Source organism: Ambystoma mexicanum, chromosome 3q (assembly GCF_040938575.1).
Source record: "Ambystoma mexicanum isolate Mex_15411 chromosome 3q, UKY_AmexF1_1, whole genome shotgun sequence".
Taxonomy (NCBI): domain Eukaryota; kingdom Metazoa; phylum Chordata; class Amphibia; order Caudata; family Ambystomatidae; genus Ambystoma; species Ambystoma mexicanum.
In genome coordinates this window covers 373361610-373381575 of record NC_090926.1, presented here as the reverse complement: position 1 = coordinate 373381575, position 19966 = coordinate 373361610, and the positions used below count along the sequence as shown (strand labels likewise).

General features: G+C 49.4%; 1 protein-coding gene across 3 annotated transcripts in view; it reads left to right on the top strand.

The window, feature by feature from the left end:
* LOC138582588 (proton-coupled amino acid transporter 1-like) overlaps nt 1-19966 on the top strand; it is a 626077-nt gene that overhangs the window by 394406 nt on the left and 211705 nt on the right. For all 3 annotated transcript variants that reach the window (XM_069654001.1, XM_069654002.1, XM_069654003.1), the window contains one exon: nt 1543-1641. In XM_069654001.1, the coding sequence (XP_069510102.1) occupies nt 1543-1641 (99 nt within the window). The remainder of the gene's footprint in view (nt 1-1542; nt 1642-19966) is intronic.

The following is a 19966-nucleotide window of genomic DNA, read 5'->3' as shown; positions in this document are numbered from 1 at the left end:
TTTTCAATCTTTCCCGCCGGTGAAGGCGCCTGCCCCAGCGTGGGAACTCCACGTTTTGCTGACGAGGCTCATGAATGCCCCCTTTGAGCCTGCGTATCAGGCCCCTATCCGGTTCCTCTTCTGGAAAACCACTTCCCTTGTGGCCATCACCTCCACCAGGAGGGTGGGTGAGATAAAGGCCCTATCCTGCAAACAGCCATACCTGACTTTCCACGAATCGAGGGTGATGCCGCAGCCATACCCTTCTTTCATGCCGAAGGTTCAGTTGGAATTCCACCTCAACAAACATTTGATGTTGCCTGTGTTTTTCCCAAAACCTTTGTCACCGGCTGAAAGGGCCTTGCACTCGCTGGACGTTGCTTGTGCCCTGAAGTTATACGTGGCACGCACAAAGAGTTTTCAAAAGACTTCACAGCTGTTCGTGAACCATGGGAAGGCCATGTCCAAGGCTTCCATCTCAAGTTGGTTCTCCGGCTTCATCATGCACTGTCATCGGTTGGCGAACCGACCGCTGCCCGGCCGTCCGAGAGCTCACTCCACCAGAGTGATCACTGCGACGAAAGCCCCGGCTGGACATCTGCTGGGCTGCTACGAGAGGTCCACACACACCTTCACAAAGTTCTACTGTGTCGACAGGGATTCCAGGAAGGAGTCCAGAGTTGGCTAAGCAATGCTACACAACCTGTTTGCTTGAGGTAAGTCTGTTCCAGAGGTAAGTGTTTATTTCTTCTGTTGAGCCTTACCACCTCCCCTAGTTGTGTAATGTTGTACTGCTGTGTATTCATTATTCATGAGTATGTGAATCCATGCCAGACCCCATGCTGGAGAAGGAACAAGTTACTTACCTGTAACTATTGTTTTCCAGCATGGGTCTGGCATGGATTCACATGCTCACCCTCCCTCCATCCCCTGCGGCTCTTCTTGGTCATACTGGCACTTTACGTGCTTACTGAATCTGAAGATGGCTGCCAGAGGAGAGGCTTAGGGAAAGGACTGGCATTGGATGGGGGCAGTATGACCCAGAGTACAGTGATTGATTTAGAGGAGAAATACAGTTTGTAAGTGAAAGTGAAACTGTTTTTCTTTTTACCGAGGATTCCCAGCCTGACGACGGGCAATATTCATGAGCATGTGAATCCATGCCAGAGCCATGCTGGAGAACAATAATTACAGTTCCTTCTGTTGATACCTCTATCTGTGACGGCACCCCATCACTACAAGATCAGTATTACAAACCTCAATAAGCCCAACAGTTGCCCAGGACTTTGCAATTGTCCCTAACCCTAAAAGTCAGGAGGTCATAAATGCTCAAACTTGGCTCCTTTTTTACCTTTAAACTTGCCTTTTACCTGTTCAATTAAGGTTCATCTACCTATAAGAGGTCATTGATTTGTGCCATAACATTGGTTTCTCCACTCCTCGTGTGTTAATTGCTAATTCTGTCCTACACGTTCCCAATTCCCTTATAGATAGGTGTTTGTTGTAGATCTGTTTGTTTGCATCGCTTCCTATGTTTACTTGCACTGTCCTACCTTCTTGCAGGGTATACCAGATGCCAGCAACCTGCCATATGTTTCTGGTTGGAGGACCTACCCGTTGTTCTTTGGCACCGCCATCTTTGCCTTTGAAGGCATTGGCGTGGTAAGGAATCATTTGCTTGTATATTTTATAAATGTTTCCAATATTTCTACTGCACCCGTCACCACCTTAGTGTTATTACGGTGCCTGGCCTTTTCCGAAAGTTAGCATATTGTGAACCCACCAGGTTGTTGCTAGACCTTAGTCTGTGGAAAGGAGGGAGAGGTTTGGGGAGGAGGTGATAGAAAAGAGAAACTAGGCAATAGAATGACGCAAAACTGAGGGCAAACAATTCAGATGAATGGGAGAGGATATGTTTGTCGAAGTAGGGATGCGTGTTTATGAAATCTGATAAGTTATTGTTAAGCAGGAGTGTCAGACTCAGCAGAGTGCAGGTCAGATATGCAGCAGAACGAGTGTGTGGCATGGAGAACGAGGACTCTGGGGTAAGCAAGTTGAATGATACTGGTTACAGTTACAGTTTTGAAGGTTACCAGACATTTGGTCGAAAAAAATTGGTCGACTGGACAAATGGTCGAACCAATTTGGTCGAAAACCAAATGGTCGAATTTTTTTTTATTTTTTATTTTCACCCCTTTTTTTTCTAAAAAACCCTTTTTTTTAAAAACGAAAACCCGAAAAATATATATATAAATAAAAAAAAATAATTTGACCATTTGGATTTCGAACAAATTGCGTCGACCAAATGTCTTTCGACCAGTTTTCAGTCGACCAAATGTCTGGACACCGTTTTGAGACACACCACCAATTAAAGTCTGAACATATGTTTTTGAAAATGCCATATTTAAGTCGTCTGAAGCAACTATAACTTGCTTGGAACTCTGCATTTGGAAATAAACATTTGTTTTCACAGATTGATTTGAATGCTGTTTAAGCTGCTTAGGTTAGGTTTGTCACACCTCTAGGTTAATAGGTCTTTAGCCAACCCTAAAATTCTTGGCTGTTGCTTACTGGACCTTGCTTACCTACAGAGCTGTTATGAGTAGGACAGGAAACAGATGATAGGTGATGTCTGGGGCAGGGCAATGACTTCTGTAACACTTACGGGGCGATATTACTGACATTTTCCTCTGGTGCAAGTGCATTTAGGAATAGGTCAATAATTCCCCTACTGCAAAAAATCCTTTGCCTTGGTGCAAAAAATGCATTTGATATGTATTTTGAGTGCTTATTGCACTTACACAAATCTACGGTTTCTGAAATATGGTCTTTCGTTGTTACCATCACCTTTTCGTATGCATAAGTATTCAGGGAACTAAGCCCCCATGCAGCTTCAAACTGAAAAAGTGAGTCGCAGGTAGTTTATTTTTAACAAAAAGGCAAAAACCGGAGGGTTAATTGGATTTACAAGTAATACCAAAATAACTAATACCAAAATAACTAATTCAATCAATCAATCAAACATGTTTATTCGGAAATATAAAAAAATCCATTAAACGACAAAAATACAATTATACACATAACAAAATCACTATTTGTATAAAAAGATAAAAGGTCAGTGGACAATTCATTAAACAGCATACAAATACAATTGAATGTCACATTAATTCATTTATGGTGGCCGCATTAAAATTAGATAATAATCAAGCAGGGAGCAAAGATCATACAATTAACCCATTAGCAGAAAATGTTGTGTGATTCACAACACTAGTTTTCAACACCTTGCAATTTTACTAAACTATTTCTGAAATACATTGCTCTTTTCAAAAACGTCAGAAGAGCCCAGGATGTGAAAACTGTATCAGAACTCAAGAGAAACACAAGTGCGGCCCGATGCGTGCGATCGTTGTCTTCTTAAGGGCAGGAATCAAAGTCATTCTACGTATACCAACATAACCCTGTACAAAAAAACAGCAGATGCGGAAGATCCTCACGCATATGGCCACAGATCGGACAACCCGCAGAGTCGGGAAAGCCTTTCCAATTAAAAGTGTTTCCTTGCAACCGGAGGCAATCAAAACGTGCCCTTGTAATCAACCATCTATCTTTTTTATACGGGCTCCATGTCCAATATGGTTGCATTCCGGTAAGACTGCTAATACTAGTGTGGAATTGGCCGGATTGTTGGCCATACTCTAAGAGAATTCTTTTCCTTACCACAATCTCTCCCAGTGTTGCTTTATATGCTGCCCCCTCACTCTTTGTTATTATCGAGGCCAGTGGAAAAAGGGCACTTAGATTAACCTCCGCCAATTTAGAGGAGACATAAACTAGCCAGGGGATTTTTTTCCAACCAGCTCTGCCCAACACAGTACGAATAATAAAATGACAAAGAGAGGCATGTTTGTTAGCCCACAAGCGAACCCAAAATAAAAGAGGTGCCATCGCCCACTGGTCCTCCCAGAATTCCACACCCAGTTCTCTGTGGATGGCTTTACCGGAGACATTAGTTGGTAACCCCAACACATTTTTTAAGAACTTACTTTCTTTACTTTGGATTTCCATCACATTTTGAAAACCCCAAAAGGCTGCACTATACATAGTAGTTGCCACAGTTTGTACACCATAGATCTTTGTGATCACATCTAGAGGCTGGCCCCTACACTTTGACAGAAATCTAAAGATGCCGCCTATCTGTTGACTCATCTTTACAGATTGCTTGGCCACATGGGCCCTACCATTTAGTGCCTCAGAGAAACGTATTCCAAGGTAGTCAAAAACCTTGACTCTTGGTATAATTTCCCCTGCACAAAGCATAGGTTTCATGGGCACAGGGCGTTTTCTTCCTACACAGGCCATTACTGCTGACTTCTTGGTATTAATTCTTAGGCCCAAATTATCCATGAATGTTGAATAGGCTTTAATCAGGACCTGTAAAGCCCTTGGTGTTTTTGCTAATAGGACTGTATCGTCAGCATAGGCCAATACCGGGAAACCCCTTCCCCCCAATACCAGGAAGTCTGCCAATATATCGGTAAGGTCCTGTGAAAGGCCATTAATATAGAGGCAGAAGCAGATTGGAGCCAGTACACAACCCTGCCTTACGCCACACCCCACCCGAAAGCAGGCTGTGCAATGCCCACTTGGACCGCTACGTACACAATGGAGATCAACCCGCACCCGCAGTATGTCCCCAGGGCACCCTAAGGAACCAAGCACAGCCCAAAGCTTCGCTCTATCCACTTTGTCAAAGGCCGTGCTTAGATCCATAAAAGCCAGATAAACTGCTTCGCCCTGGACAAAAACCGAATTGGCCACTAAAATATATAAATTGAGGCTCTGTTCTATTGTGCCCACTCCCGGGTGAAACCCAAATTGAATGTCCGAGAGGATAGACTGTTCCCCAATCCAGGTTTCGATTCTGGCCAACAGTATTCTCCCGAAAATTTTAAACAAAGAATCCAGTAGAGAAATTGGCCTATATGCGCCAGGGCTGGATAAAACCCCCTTTTTAAAAATTGGAAAAATGATCGCCTTTTTCCAAGATGGAGGGTACTTCCCTACTTGTATGCAAGCATTAAACACCACAGTTAAAAGTGGCGCCCACATGTCTACTGGATCCCGAAATAGATCTGAAGGGATCATATCGGGACCCGGGGCGCGGTTATGCGCCTGGAGCATAATTGCCTTTACTGTCTCCTCCACCTCAAACTTCAGGCAGGACTAATTCCTTTTTCGTTGTTTTCGGGGGGTTCCTCGCAAAACCCACTTTTATTTTTTTCTTCTTATACTTTAACCCCACCCCCAAAACCACTATTCCCACTCCCAACCCCATTATTAGTTTTTTTCCCAAATTCGTTATTTTGGAATTAGTTATTTTGGATTTGTGTAATTGGATTAGTTATTTTGTGATTACACATAATCATTGCATACCAACGGATACAACTATATAACTGATTAACGCGAACAAAAAGTAAGATGTTCGTTGAGGAATCAGAATGTTAAATCTTGTAATGCAGGAGAGAGAAAGGGTGGGCAAGGGGAGGTAGAAGGCAAGTCATCTTCCCATCAGTTCTCAAGTGTCTATTTTTGTATGGGAAATTAACAGTTCTGGCAGCTTTTAACATAAAAGCGGCAGCTGAAGAGTCTTACTACACGGTGTTGTAAATAGATTAGATGCAATAAGGCCAAAGAATGCCCAGAGTAGGAAAGGGAATCACAAAATGAAGCTATTTTATAAAATGTAGTTTATATCAATGGTTTCTAGTTTGACATATGAAAAAGGGTTTTGTATTCTTTGACTTGAGATCTTCTGTTTAGGTTTCTGAAAATACAGCAATAGTGGCCTCCTTTTGGCTGAACATGTTTACATATGTATGTACAAATTGTCTGGTTGCTTTAGGTGATGTGTGCACTTTTCAAGTGAACTCTATAAGACTGCATTATTGTATTTCTTGAAAGCTAAAACTTTAATATTTGTAATAACTAGAACTTGGAAGGTAGTCTAAATCACAGTGGCCCTCATTACGACCCTGGCGGAAATCGAAAAACGATGGCGGAAATGCAATACCGCCATCGAATAGCGCTCGGTGCGACTATGACCCGTCACCGCAAAGTACGAAGCCATTAGCGACACCGTAGTGAACGCCAACGCTAACTGCACCAAGCACGCGCGCGCGCGCCATGCCAAACCGCAAACACCACCATGGTGCAACGGTACGCCAATTCCGACCCTAGCGGACATGTACCTAACGCCATCAGGCATGGCGGAATGTACCATTCCGCCATGGCGAGAAGTACGGCATCGCGAATCAACCGTAAACGGCCCCACTGAGTGCCTGTACACCGCTCCCTGCCCACAAAGTACAACTCCCCGTAGGTGCAATGAAGCCACAATGCAACCATTGAAATGTACAAGTCACCCATGCATGCCAACGAACAAAAGAAACACAAGAGGGGCCAATGGGAGCTGCAGGGCACAGATGGCACGAATACAGAAGCCATCCCAATGGACATGACCACAGTCCCCCACCAAGAAACGCACGCAAACACAGGCACCTGTGACCAGCAATATTCCGAAAACCACATCATTCAACCAGTCCACCTGGCTGACCGGCATCTGTTACACAAAACCCAATCCCCCGCCCCTGAGCATGACAACATTCAAACTGGCATATTGGCAGCCCCCATCCCTGACCTCACTGGGCTTCGTAGGCAAACGCGCACAGCACAGTACCACGCAACTAAACCCCGAAGCTGGAACCCAATGCAGATCTCCTCACAATACATCGCCCCCCAAATAGGCATATGCCACATCACTTGCAAAGAAAAACGCTACACGGGCCAAATCAGAATAGAAATTTATGCACATCAAAATCACCAAGCACATACAGCCATCAGGCCATGAAATCCAAAACACCAATCACCATTGTGGGCTGCTTCCGCAAGAAATGACCAGCCACTACCTGTGTGTCGCCCTGTTCCCCCATGGTACACAGAGCCACATTCACGTACGAAAAGGCAACATGGAAGCGCACAGAACCGCAGGGCCGTCCCAATGGGGAGGCACTAGTCCAGCTGAAAGGCCGAAATGTTGCTCCGAGCCACCAGTACTGCGTAAGGGCATGTGGCCCATTGGCGATCGTCCCATAAGATCGTAATGCTGCTCCACTGATTAACACGAAGCAGCAGGTGTCGGGAGTAAAATCCATCTGCAGGAGTGGCATACAGATGGCAGTGGCAAAAGGGGAGGAGATACCTGTCAACCAAAAGAAAAGAAAAAGAACAGAATGGCCATCAGAACTACATACCAACAACTCACTTCAATGATCACACGAAATCCACAGCCATATGCATGCTAGCCCACTCCAAAGGAACATCACCACCCCAAAACCACTTGCGACTCATAACCATCTATATCGAGGTGCAAACACCATCACAAACGAGTGTCTGAGGGCGCCTCGAGACAGGGAGGGCTCAACAAGGCCAGATGGACGATGGTCCCACTATGGCAGCCCTGCATCACATAGCGTAGGGGAGGCGGATAGATCCCAAGAAGCCCTGTACATGGCAAACTCTGTATCAAATCACCTGCCCATGCATCCATCCATCATTCCCTCATCCCGGGATCAAAATGCCTGAATAATTACTCACATGACATTAGAAACATCCATTGAGTCTGTGCGTTATGCAGCCTGCTAAATCCACAGTGCCCCAGCCCGTAATTCCAGTGTTGTGAAGTAACATGTATTTGGGAACGGACGGCCTCATCGCCCACGTAGCTATTGCGCATCCCAAACTATTCATATCAATCATTGCTCCCTCGCCATGGGCCCTGTCTCAAGGACATAGAACAATAGAACGTTACATTTGCAGTCAGACCTGTGGGCATCTCCTCGCCGCTAGCTGGAAACCGAAAGCGCCGCCCTTCGAATTCCTCATTTGCAACATCACGTCGAAAAGGCATCTGTGGCCGTTTGAAATCACTAATTATCCCATCGAGTGCGGCTGTGTGTGAAAATGGCAACTGCCTTCACCCACGAATGGGACGCCCCGCCCGTCGTTGCAACTCGGTACAGTGATGCATGAGGGCCCACCGTTACTCGAGTACTACGTCCCACTGACCCCTCACAAGTCTGTTCGCGACTGCACAGATAGTATGTGAAACAATGGGACCACAGCAGAATGAACATATCAACCAATCTTACACGGCCATCGGGTACAAATACATGATTGCAATAGCAAGATACAATTCCCCGAATTGCAGCGTTGTGCGCGGGACGTGCTCGGCCAAAGGGGAGAGCAGTTTGCACAGGTGGAATCAATCACCACAGGTGGAGGCCATACAGCCTGAAAACACATAAATTGCACAGCCAGTCTCCTCCCACAACCACACCGAAATGCTACCGGCAGGACTCGCGATGTTGGCCCTGGGGGACCTGATAGCACTGCAAGTGCTCCGACTCCAAGAAGTAGACGAACACCAACTACAACCAGCCGCACGGAGGAGACGCAGGAGGAGGAGGAGGCCAAGGCAGGGCCAGCAAGGCCCACCAGCACAGCCACTACCACCACGCAGGCAGCCCGCAATTCAACGCCTCCGAGCACATCCGTTCAACCTCACTGATGAGCAGATCCACACCCTCTACCGTCTGGACCGGGACACCATAGCCGCCATTGTGGACATGACACAGGCTGACCTTGTCAGCATGATAGATAGCCCAACCGCCATCCCACCCCTACTGAAGGTGGTGTCTGTACTACACTTCCTGGCCACAGGCACCTACCAGCACACAGTCGGACAGTTGCATGGCATTTCTCAGCCACTGTTCTCACGGACACTATTGCAAGTGCTCGATGCCCTCCTGAAGCACGCAGACGACTACATCTCTCTACCACGCTCGGAGCAGGAAATTACCAACACAAAAGTGGGATTCCATGCACTTGCCGGCATACCGGGTTGCATTGGTGCCATCGACTGCACCCATGTTGAATTGGTCGTCCCACATGCCATGGAGGCCCAGTACCGCAACCGAAAACAATTTCATTCCCTGAATGTACAGATGGTGTGTGACTCCAACAGGATCATTACACATTGTTGTGCCCGATTCCCTGGATCAACCCATGATTCTATGGTCTTGAGGAACTCTACAATACCACGCTACATGGAACGACACGCAGGGAACAGATCCTGGCTACTCGGTGAGTCTCATTACATGCATGATGATGTGGGGTATGTGAATTGTCAATGACCTGCCAGGAAAGGGGGGGGGGGTGTGCGTACGTATCAATGGCATTCCACATCATACGTTTCTCGTCCACATACAGGTGATGCTGGATATCCACTGAAGAGATGGCTCCTCACACCAGTCCGGAACCCACGGGACCAGCATGAGGAGGACTACAACCATGCCCACTCACGTACCCGTGTAGTCATAGAACAGGCATTCGGCCTACTGAAGACCCGTTTCCGCTGCCTCAGCAGGTCTGGCGGGGCACTCCTGTACCGCCATGAGAAGGTTGCAAAGATGGTCATGGCATGTGTCATGCTCCACAACATGTGCGTACGTAGAAATGTGCCCATGCCCCCTGACGCAGAACTGCAAGCACCTGATGATGGTCATGATGAGGGTGGGGATGTGGCAGCACCTCATGGAGTCTGCGAGGCACCGGAGGGCCGTGACATTCGTCAGCATCTCATTGATGTATGCTTCTAGCACTCACGCCTGGTGGCTGATACATGGACACGGGACTCGTGGCACTGCGTGTGTCTGGGACATGCACAATATGGACTGTACGCCTATGATGGCCTAGTACACAAAGATCAATGTCCACACTTCTCATTGGTTGATCGTGCACTTTTTATGGCATATGTGATATCATGTTGAACACCCTATCGACCCGCCACCCAAGTGAGCCCAACACACCCCCTCCACCCTCCTACCTCCCACCCGAACACCAGTGTCCAAAGATGCTCATTGTCAGTGGGCTGTCGCTATTGCATGCCCCCTCTGCGGGTATCAGGGGCACCCCTGCCTGTGGAGCGCAGGTTCCTTCCAGATCTACGTTGGGGGCTGCCCTGGACGGAACTTGCAACGGATGATGTGTCTGCCTGCTCACGTCCATGCATGTCCCTAAGGGTTTGCGAGAGCTCAGTGAGCACACGGCGCACTGCGGCAAGTTCGGCACATACGTCTTTGGACGTCGCATGCAGTTCCCCCCTCAGGCTCTCGGTGCTACTCTCAATTTGTGCCCTTAGCGTCTCTGTACCTCTCTCCATTTCTGCCCTAAGTGTCTCTGTTGATGTTTCTATGTCTGCCTTGGTGCCCCCACATTCATCGGCATGGCCCTTGAGGAGTGTGGCCATTTGCTGCTGTTGGACGATTAACTTGTCGAGGGACTGTTGCCTCTGCTGGGCCATGGCCATTTGCGGTGGTGTCACAGAGGGGCTGTTGTCCTCATGTTGCCTTGCCACAGGGCTTGTGGGGGATGGCCAGTCGTCGTCTTGTGGCTGCACCTGCGTGGTATCCTCATGTTGTACGGGATGGGACAGACAGGGGGATTGGGACAGGTCATGGATGGATCTGACCTCGACATCCCCGTCTTCTGTGTCCGAGCATGCTGCCATCAATGGGGTGTCACCTATGGTGCTGCTGCCACCAGAGGCAGTGCCTTCTGTGGCATCCATTGGGGGGACCTGTGGTGGTGGTGTTGTGGCCATGCTGGCTGCTGGGGTGCCTGTTGATGTTCCCTCCTCTGTGCTGCCACCTGATTTGTGCTGCTGCCGTGTCTTGATGCGTGCAGCTGAGGTGGAGGGTCTCTGGCCGTTGGTCTTGGCCCTCTTTGCAGGTGTGCTGGTAGGGGTGTCCTGTAGCTCGTCGTTTGGATCGGACCCTGTGGTGGAGTAAAGGAGGGCGAGGGTTATTGATGGGTCAGTGGGAATTGGAATGGCATTGTATCACATGCATTGGGGTGGTACCTGAGGGTGATTTGGGTCGGGGTCTTGGAGGTGCTTTGATTTGTGTGTGGAGTGAGGGTGCAGTTGTTTGGCAGCCTGCAGTTAGGGTGTGCCTGCTGCACGTGTAGTGCGTGTATTAGGGGTTTTTAATTATTTATGTATTTATTGTGGGTTTTGACGTGCGCTTTCAGGCCGATGTGTGTGGACGTTCTCCTGGACATGTGTTTCTGTTGCACTATGTGGACGCATGGTATTTCACATGGTTGGACTTTGTGGATTTGGCATTGTTTTATCTGGCCCACCTACCTGAATCTTCGGATGTCTGCACTCCTTTCTCCATCCCTCCGACTCCCTCTATGCTCTCCATTCCGATGGTGGAGGCACAGATTTCTTCCCAGGGGGTCAACTTGATGGGTGATTCAGGACCTCCCCCGGTGGCTGTGGCAATGTTGCGGTTGGCAGAGAGTATGCTGCGGACGCGTATCCGCAGGTCGTCCCATCGCTTGCGGCATTGCTGTGGGGTGCGGGGTGCGGTCCCCACCGCACTTACCCGCTGTGCCACCAGAGCCCATATGGCCTTCTTGTTTGCAAGTGCCGTCCTGGTCATTTGCGTGGAGAAGACGACGGCTGCATTCTCCTGGAGGGTCTCTGTTAGCACGGTGAGTTCCTCACGGGAGAAGTGGACCTGCCGCTTGCGGTCGCACGCTTTCTTCGCTACTTTTCCCATTTTTCGTGGTTTCGCTAGGGTGGTTGACGGGTTGGGGTGTGTTTCAGGGTAGTGATTTTAGTGGTTGTGTGGTTTTGGTGTTTTTATAGGTGTACGCCGGGATGTTTCCCGTTCCGGGCCCATGTTTTAACTTCCGTTTCCGTATATTTCCGGGCACCGTACTTTCCGGTAGGCGCACACTGCGGTGACCGCTAAGAGGGGTGGCGGTATTGCACCTAGGGCGCCGTACGGCGGCGGTGTGGGCCGTTTTGGGGTCATTTCCGCCATCGCGGACTTTGCACTTCCGCCGTGGCGTGGTGCTCGTGCCCGATGGGTCGGAATGGGCCGCACTTTGCTCCTTCGTACAATGGCGGAAACGCTATTTACGCTGTGGCGCTCCGGTCAGTCGCTTTCCGCAAGGGTCGTAATGAGGGCCAGTGTGTGTTCCTGATAAAATGTGTGATCCTGGGAAAATAATGTATTCTCAATGTGCCTTAATTGCAGTCATTGGAATCTTTGTGTGTGAATATGTTCACACTATTTGAAAACAGCATAAATATGAGGCAGATAGGGACACAATGGTGTTCCTTGTATGCCTTTGTTGGTGATTCACCCATTGGTTTTCGCCTAGTATTGCATTAGTGTCCACTGTCATTTCCTCAGTCCCACATCACTTAATTTGACAGGCATAGGGGCATGGCCAACCACCATCGCGGAGGGGCTCCCATAAGACCATGGTGATCCGACAGGAATACTGAGGATATTTATTGCCCTGCTGATTGATTTATTGCCCTGCTGATTGTGGAAGGGGGGTCCCTCCTCAGCCACCCTCCTGTGCTATGGTGCTCCCGTACCCACACGGAATACGGCGATGAAGGGGAAGAGGAGACTTAGCACAGGAGCCGGTGGCTCAAACTGGCAGCCGCACCGCAATAGGAGATCGGCTCTTGAGCGGGGCGCATGGCAGAGGTTTGGTCAGTTAGGCATTCTCGTGTTCCGTGGCAGCATGGAGAAGGTGCAGCACCAAGGAGCCCAGACCCTGAGTAGTGGACCGAAAACTGTGCCGACAACTGGGTTTGCCTCGGGGGTCCACAACCGTGCTATATAGTGGCACGGGTCCTCTCCCCGTGAGGCGGCCCATGGCAGAGGCCTTGTCCACTCTGACGGCGGTGTCAGGCTTCCTCTCAGCGAGCTTCAGGGAGAGAGTGGCGGAAGCCCGCTCAGCAGGGCCCCCAGACTGGAGCGGGTTGTACTGCTGAGAAGTTACTGTGTGGGGTTGTGCCACACAGCAGTGACTGTTGTGAGGGTCCTGGTTGGCCCTCAGAGGACGATCTGAACCAGGATGTCTGAGAGGTTACGGGTAGGGGAGGTGATACCTACATCCTACCCATCCTCAGTACAGCCAGGTTTTTGGAGGGTGGACCTGCTGTAGGGGCCATGGATCCTGGTGTGTAGCTCATCAAAATCTGAAGTGATGAGTATCCGGAGCGGTGGCGGGGTCCCTGGAGCGGGGTGTCCTCATATCATTTGGACCTGACTGCTCTGTTGGGTGACCTCTGTCTGGGCGGCTCGCCTGTGTCAGCCCTTGTAGTGCGGCCAAAGTCTTGTGGATTCCATCCCGGAACGACAAAGTGGTCTGACATTTCGCCATGATGGGAGCTTGTAGCAAGAGGGTGTCCCCCTCAGTCCAACACGATGGTCAACTACCTGCCTCGGAAGGGGGACAGGTCTGTGCTCCAGGGACCTAGACGGACTGAGCATGACGACGATGGGCAGTTGGTAGGTGGGTAGGCGGCTCAACAGCTAGGCGGAGAGTCCTCTCGAACAATAATGTTGGAAGAGTAGGGAAATGGGCACAGAGGTATTGGTGTTTAGGAGCGGACCTCTGGAAAGTTGCTGATAGAACGACGGTGCCAGAAGATCAGATCTGCACTTTGGAAGATTACCTGGCCACATTGAAGGGCAGCAAAATATCTCTCCTCCAGACTGTTTCCTGTGAGGTTGGAGAGGAAGGCGGAGGATGCAGAGAGGCACTCTAAAAGGAACAACATCCATATTGTGGGCCTTCCAGAAGGAGCAGAGGGGGGAATCTATGGAACTCTTTTTCGAAAAATTAAAAATGGCTTCTGGGTAAACTTGGCAAGGCAGGTCTGTCATCCGTCTCAGTTGAAAGGGCACACAGGGTGCCGGCCAGGACCCGCCTCCCAGAGCATTTCCTAGGGTTACAATTGTCATGCTTCTGAATTTCAGGTCGGGGACGCAATACTCCAAAAAGTGAGGAAAGTGTGTCCAATCATGGTGGGTGATGCCAAGGTGCTCCTTTTCCCGAACCTCACGAGTGGGGTCCAATGATCATGGCCATCTTTTGAAAGAGTAAAGCGCAAAATGAGAAAGCGGGACATCTGATACATGCTACTCTTCCCAGGCTAAATTGAAAGTTATTACTGGAAGTTGATCCTGAATCATCACTTAACCCAGAGACGCTTGTGACTGGCTAGAAAGGGGTGCTTCACTCACTGGCACTTGTCTGGTGGGCGATCAGAACGGGAATGGAAGAGGTAGCAGCCAGGGTCCAAGTGGGGGAAACCCTATTGAATCTTCCAATCCTCCAGGTCAGGAGTTGCCAGAGAGGGTCAGAGTGGCCGACGATACCTGATGCATCTTGGCATAGTGTGCCAAGAACTGTCGATGCTGGAGCCGACCTTTAATTGCCAATGTTTTTTGTGATTGTGATTTGGAGGGGATTGCTCAGTCCTAATTTTAACTAAGTTGTGGGGGAGTGTTTAAAGATCCTTGACTAATAGGGCTAACTCTGAGGGCAGGGGTCATAGAGCCCAAGATTATAAAGTAGCAGGTTAGGGGTGGGGACAGAAGGTCTCTCCTTCTTGGGGAAGGGTTGTGTGGTTGTGGGGGCGTGTGTGCGGCCAAACCCTGGATACTAGGGAGAGCTCTCTTTGCTGCTTTATCTGAGGGGCTCAGCAAGCCTAACCACGGTTTTGAGTCAACTGTTTCTTTTTTTTGTTATATTGTTCTTTGGTTTAGGGGTAGGGCGGGGTCAGGGGTGGGCAACAGATGCTTCAGGGGGTTGGAAGTATGGACAGAGGGTGCAGGTTTCAGGTATTTGGGGTAAAGGGCTTTGGTAGTTAAGGCATCAGGACAAAACGATCGGGCTAGTGCAATGGAGGAGTATATATTATCGGTGGAACTACTCTTGGGCCCTGCAGGTGTTGCATGCACACAACCATAGATGCACTAGGATCGGTTGGGGGAGACACAATGAAATTCATGTCTTGGAACATGAACAGTTCGGGAGACGAGATTAAAGGGGGAGCCTTGATTCAATTCCTAAGGCGTCACAGCGCTGATGTAATGATGCACCAGGAAACACATTTGGAGGATAATAATTGTTGGGTTTTTGGGGTGAAATATCTACTTCATGCCAGGGTTTTTCATGCTGGGTTTGCTAGGGGCTCTAGAGGGGTGGCAATCATGGTCAGAAAAACACTACAATGGGAGACTCAATGTCTCAAGACCGATGCAAGTGGACGATACATATGTGTCATGGCTAGAGTAGGTGCAGACTTTATCACTTTGATTCATGTTTATTCTTGCCCCCCCCACCCCCCAGTTAAGGATGAGCTGCTGAAAGGGGTGAGATACATGATCATTGGGATGGATTCTGACATTGGGCCTCATTACAAGTGTGACGGCCTGGAAATAAGGGTGCAGGTAAGTTTACCGGCACCCCTGTTTCTGGTCCGCCACACTACAAGTCTGCCTGCAGGGGCCGTCGTGCCCGGCAATCTGAGCCTGCCGGGTGCAACGGCCCCAGTAGGCAGAATTGTCACGGAAGAACCGGCGGTGCATACCAGTCCCCATTCCCATGGAGTCCTATGGCACTCCATGGGAATGGGGACTTACCAAATCAGACACCTGATTTCCCCACGGCCTGGACTTGTAATGTCCCGGTGGCACCAGCAAGTCAGTACCCGGAAACAGTGTTTCGGGATCGGCAGAACCGGGTTACGACTGACCTCGTAATGAGGTCCATAGTCCTCAGGGGGGAATTTTAATGATACGATGCAGGCAGAGAGGGACAGGTTGACCAACACCTTGTTCAGGGGTGGACAACCCACAGAATTACACAAGTGGACGGTCTCACTAGGCCTGCTAGATGTTTGGAGGGTTCAGCACCCAGACACGGGCAGCTTCTTTCACTCAGGCCCATGATTCCCTGTCCCACATTGATTATTTCTTTACCACCAGGGACCACATCCATGGCATAAAGATGGTGGAGTACCTCCCCGGGGGTCTCTCTGATCATTCGCCGTTGTTGGAGTGGGGATTGGGTCGGAACAAGCTGCAGGGGATTTGGCTTCTGAACGCTTACCACTTGCTGACACCAGGTATGGGTGACACTCTGGGAGAGGCCACCCACAACTTCTTTGGGGAAAATGATGGTTCAGTTGACAGCCCGGTGACACAAAGAGTTAAGAAGTGCTGAGGCACGGGCTACAGAATTGAAGTATATAGAGGATAATGTGGAAAGAGGACAAAGGGAACTGAGTATCACTCGGGACAAGTTGCAGGCAATTTCCTTAGACGAGGCAAAACACTCCATTTGTCTCAGTAAAGAAAGTGTATATGAACACAGGGACAAGTGTGGAAGACTGTTCGGTTGGCTGGCGAGACAAGAGGCAATTGATAGGTGGGTGACAGCCATCAGGGTTGACATGGGGACATTACGTGTTAAGGGCCTGGACATCGCAGGCATGTTTGCAGGCTTTTATGAAAAGCTTTATACTTCGGCATTTGGACGAACCGGTGCAGAGATGGCTACATTTCTTTAGGCCCTCCCATTAAGGAGGCTGTTGGCGTACCAGAGAGAAGCATTGGAGGCATACCTGACACTGTCTGTCATCGAACGTAGCCTACAGCAACTACAGTCTTTCAGAATTTCAGGTCCAAATGGTCTTCCTCCGTAATTGTGGAAACTGCTGGGCTGGAAGACTAGTACCACTTGCTGGCCCTGTTTTCAAAAGAGTAAGGAAGAAGGGTGGCTGCCGCTGAATCTTAAGGAGGGTGTCATCACAGTGATCCTCAAAAAGGGAAAAGACAAGTAGCTTTGTGAATCCTACAAACCAGTCTCCATTCTTAATGGGAAGTCAAGATTCTGTTGAAGGCATTGGCTAATAGACTGCTAGAGGTTTCCCCTTATTTGATCCACCAGCATGAAAATGGTTTTACGCCAGGGCGGTCCACATGTCTCAATCTGTGCAGGCTCTTTGGTGCAATCCTGGAGTCGGAATGGCTGTCTAGCGAACACAACCCATTTTTGTCCTTCAATGCATACAAGGCCTTTGACTCTATTGACTGGGACTACCTGTGGGCAGTCCTGGGGAGGTTGGACTTCGGCCCATCTTTTATTAGCTGGGTGAAGTTGCTTTACATGTCTCTGTCAGCGAGGGTAAGGGTGAACGGGTGTCTCTCTAACATCTGTCCACTACAGTGGGGGACAAGGCAGGGCTGTGCTCTCTCCCCATTTCTATTTACTCAGTGGTTTATGAATTAACCACTGGCTGCAGCGAAAAGATCTGACCATTTACTCATCGGCTTTGAATGGCTAGGTGGTCATACTAATAGGATCTCTCTGTTCTCAGAAGATGTTCTCCTTTATGCGAGTAACCCAGAAGTGTCGCTGCCAAAGGCGGGGGATTTACTCCACATGTTTTGGACATATAGTGGCCTTAAAATTAGCTGGGGTAAGTTGGTGTACTATGAGCTTACTATGGGAGATGGAGGCCACGAGCCACAGGGGTTAACGGGTGCCCACTGGAGAACCATTTAAATACTTGTGCATTATGATCACTAGGACACAGGAGTAGTTCTTCCATTTAAACTGGGACCCGATACTTCACAGTTTTCTCAGGGATGTCACAAGATGGGCTGGCCTCCCACTGTCGCTATTGGGTAGGGTCACGTTGTAGCATTTCCCAAATTCCTGTATGTATGCAGGCCACGCCCTATGTGATACTGGGTGAGGATTTCTGTAAACCGTTGAATGCTCTGGGGCACTTCCTTCCCCATATAGCGTCATACACTCTGCTGAACTCGGTCGGGGAAGGAGGGCTCAACCTCCTGAACTTGTGAAAATCTTTCTGGACCGTCCAGCTCGTGGTGGCGAATGACTAGTTCATCCTAGAAGAGGATGACTCAACTACAAGTTTGGAGACTTGGAAGATCGGACCGCTAACCCCCAGTCAAATCCTCTATGTGAAGATGTGTCCGAATGAATTCCCACAATCAGGGAGTGTGGTGGTTAAGATTTGGCACACTCCGAAGGACAGGACAAAATATTTGAAAAGACTGGCTATGGACGAGCCTCTGTGGGGTAATGGATTACTCCCTGAATTTAGGGATTTACAGGGTCGCCGAGGTTGGATGGAAAAAGGGATATATACAGTGAGTGATGTGATCAAATCACGAGGCTTGGTACCCTTCCCGACTTACAAGACACCTTTGGGGTGGACGCAAATATGTTTTACCAGTGTTTACAGCTGCGCTATGCGCTTAGGACACATTGATGGAGGACCCGGATATTCCCCTGGACTCTGCATTAGTCAGACTGACAGCAACCGAGATGTTTGCAGACAAACCAATTTCGAGAGCTTATAGGTGGATAGCTAGTGCAACGGCAAAACCGTTGACTAACTCATGGGATTTCAGCCCTCTGGAGGACAGGAATTGGGAATGTGCCCTTGAGGTGGCCAGAGAGATAGCTATAGACGCGAGGCTCAGGACAATCCAGTATCTGGTGCTGCATAGGGTGTGTTACACCCGTCAGAGCTTTTAAAGATGGGGAGGAGAGAGGATGAAACCTGCCCCAACTGTAAGGGGGGATGTGGGTAAACATTTCCACATGGTCTGGTCCTGCCCTATGATAGGGGCTTACTGGTAAGAAGTGCTAGAAGCACTGAATACCATGGTGGAGGAGGAACTGGAAATGGATTCTGTATTGTGTCTGTTGGGAGTCTGGGGCGTTGCTTCCCTTGCGGCTGCGGAAAAGACACTGGCAAGAACAGCTTTAGCACTAGCTAATAGGGATATTGCAGTGAAATGGGGTAGCTGTGAAGTACCTGTGCTACACACATGGGAAGACGGGATGAATAGGTGTAGGAGTATTGAGAAGTTGGTATACAAGAATTAAGGGTCCCCTTACAAACATGATGAGATCTGGGGGAAATTGAACAAGTGAATTGGGAGTCCTTGATGCCGTCGGCGGGGGGAAGAAGTGGCAGCAGAAAGAGCAGAATTGATATCGGCTGCCAGAAACTTTAAGGGGGTCACAGGGCTGGGATTAGAATGGGGATTCAGGGAGGTAAAGGAAGTTATTAAGGTGGGATCTTGTTACAATTCCTGCTTTTCATTTTGTTGTACTGTGATATTAGCTGACAGAAAGTCATGTACTGCTGATAATATAAAAATAAAGTTTGGTTATAAAATTAAATATATTTGACATTCTCACCAGCCAATCTGAGTTACTCGTCCCAGTAAAACTAAAGAAGTGGAATAAGTGAGAATCATTGCTGGAACATTCATGCTCATCCCAGTAAGACTAAAGATGTGAGCACAAATGAGAATTGTTATTGTAGCCCTCATAATTGTCTCAGTAACTGTCAAGTGAAAGAGGAAAGCGATGGAGACCACTAGGGGGCGCGGAGCATGCAGGACGTGTAAGCATCGCACTCCTGAAAGCACCGCAGGGCCTAGTGGACTTTCCTAGTCCCCAGCCTGGAGTACGAGACTGAGCCAGAGAAGACCTGTCCCCTGATCAGAGGGCCCTACACTGAGACCCGCCACGGTGTGGACTGGGGCCCTGGCTATAGAGGTGTCCTGAGAAAGTGCACACGAGCGACACCGGACGCCGCCGCCCCCGCGAAGAGGCCCCACCCCCCCTATCCTAGAAGCATATTTCGCGGAGGTGTGCTGGGGGACGCAGTGGGGCGTGTACGAACGGTGGCCCCTGCGACCGGCATCGGCCCTGTGGATGCCCCAGAAGCGCCTTGTCCTACTCAGCGGAGCCCAGCACAGTGACAGGTAGCAGTTGGAGGTGAGGAGAACGTGGGGGGCAGGGACAAGCGAGTGGACGAGCCACCTGGGGGCAGCCCCCCCCCAGGGCCTTCTCCTTGGTTGCATGCAGGTACGCCACCCGGTCGGGCGCGACGAAAAGAGCACGGGCCGCACAAATTCGACGGATCCTACTAGGCCCATTATCGCCGAGACTCTTCTCAGACCAACAGGCCCCACCTAGGGCACAGCGCTAC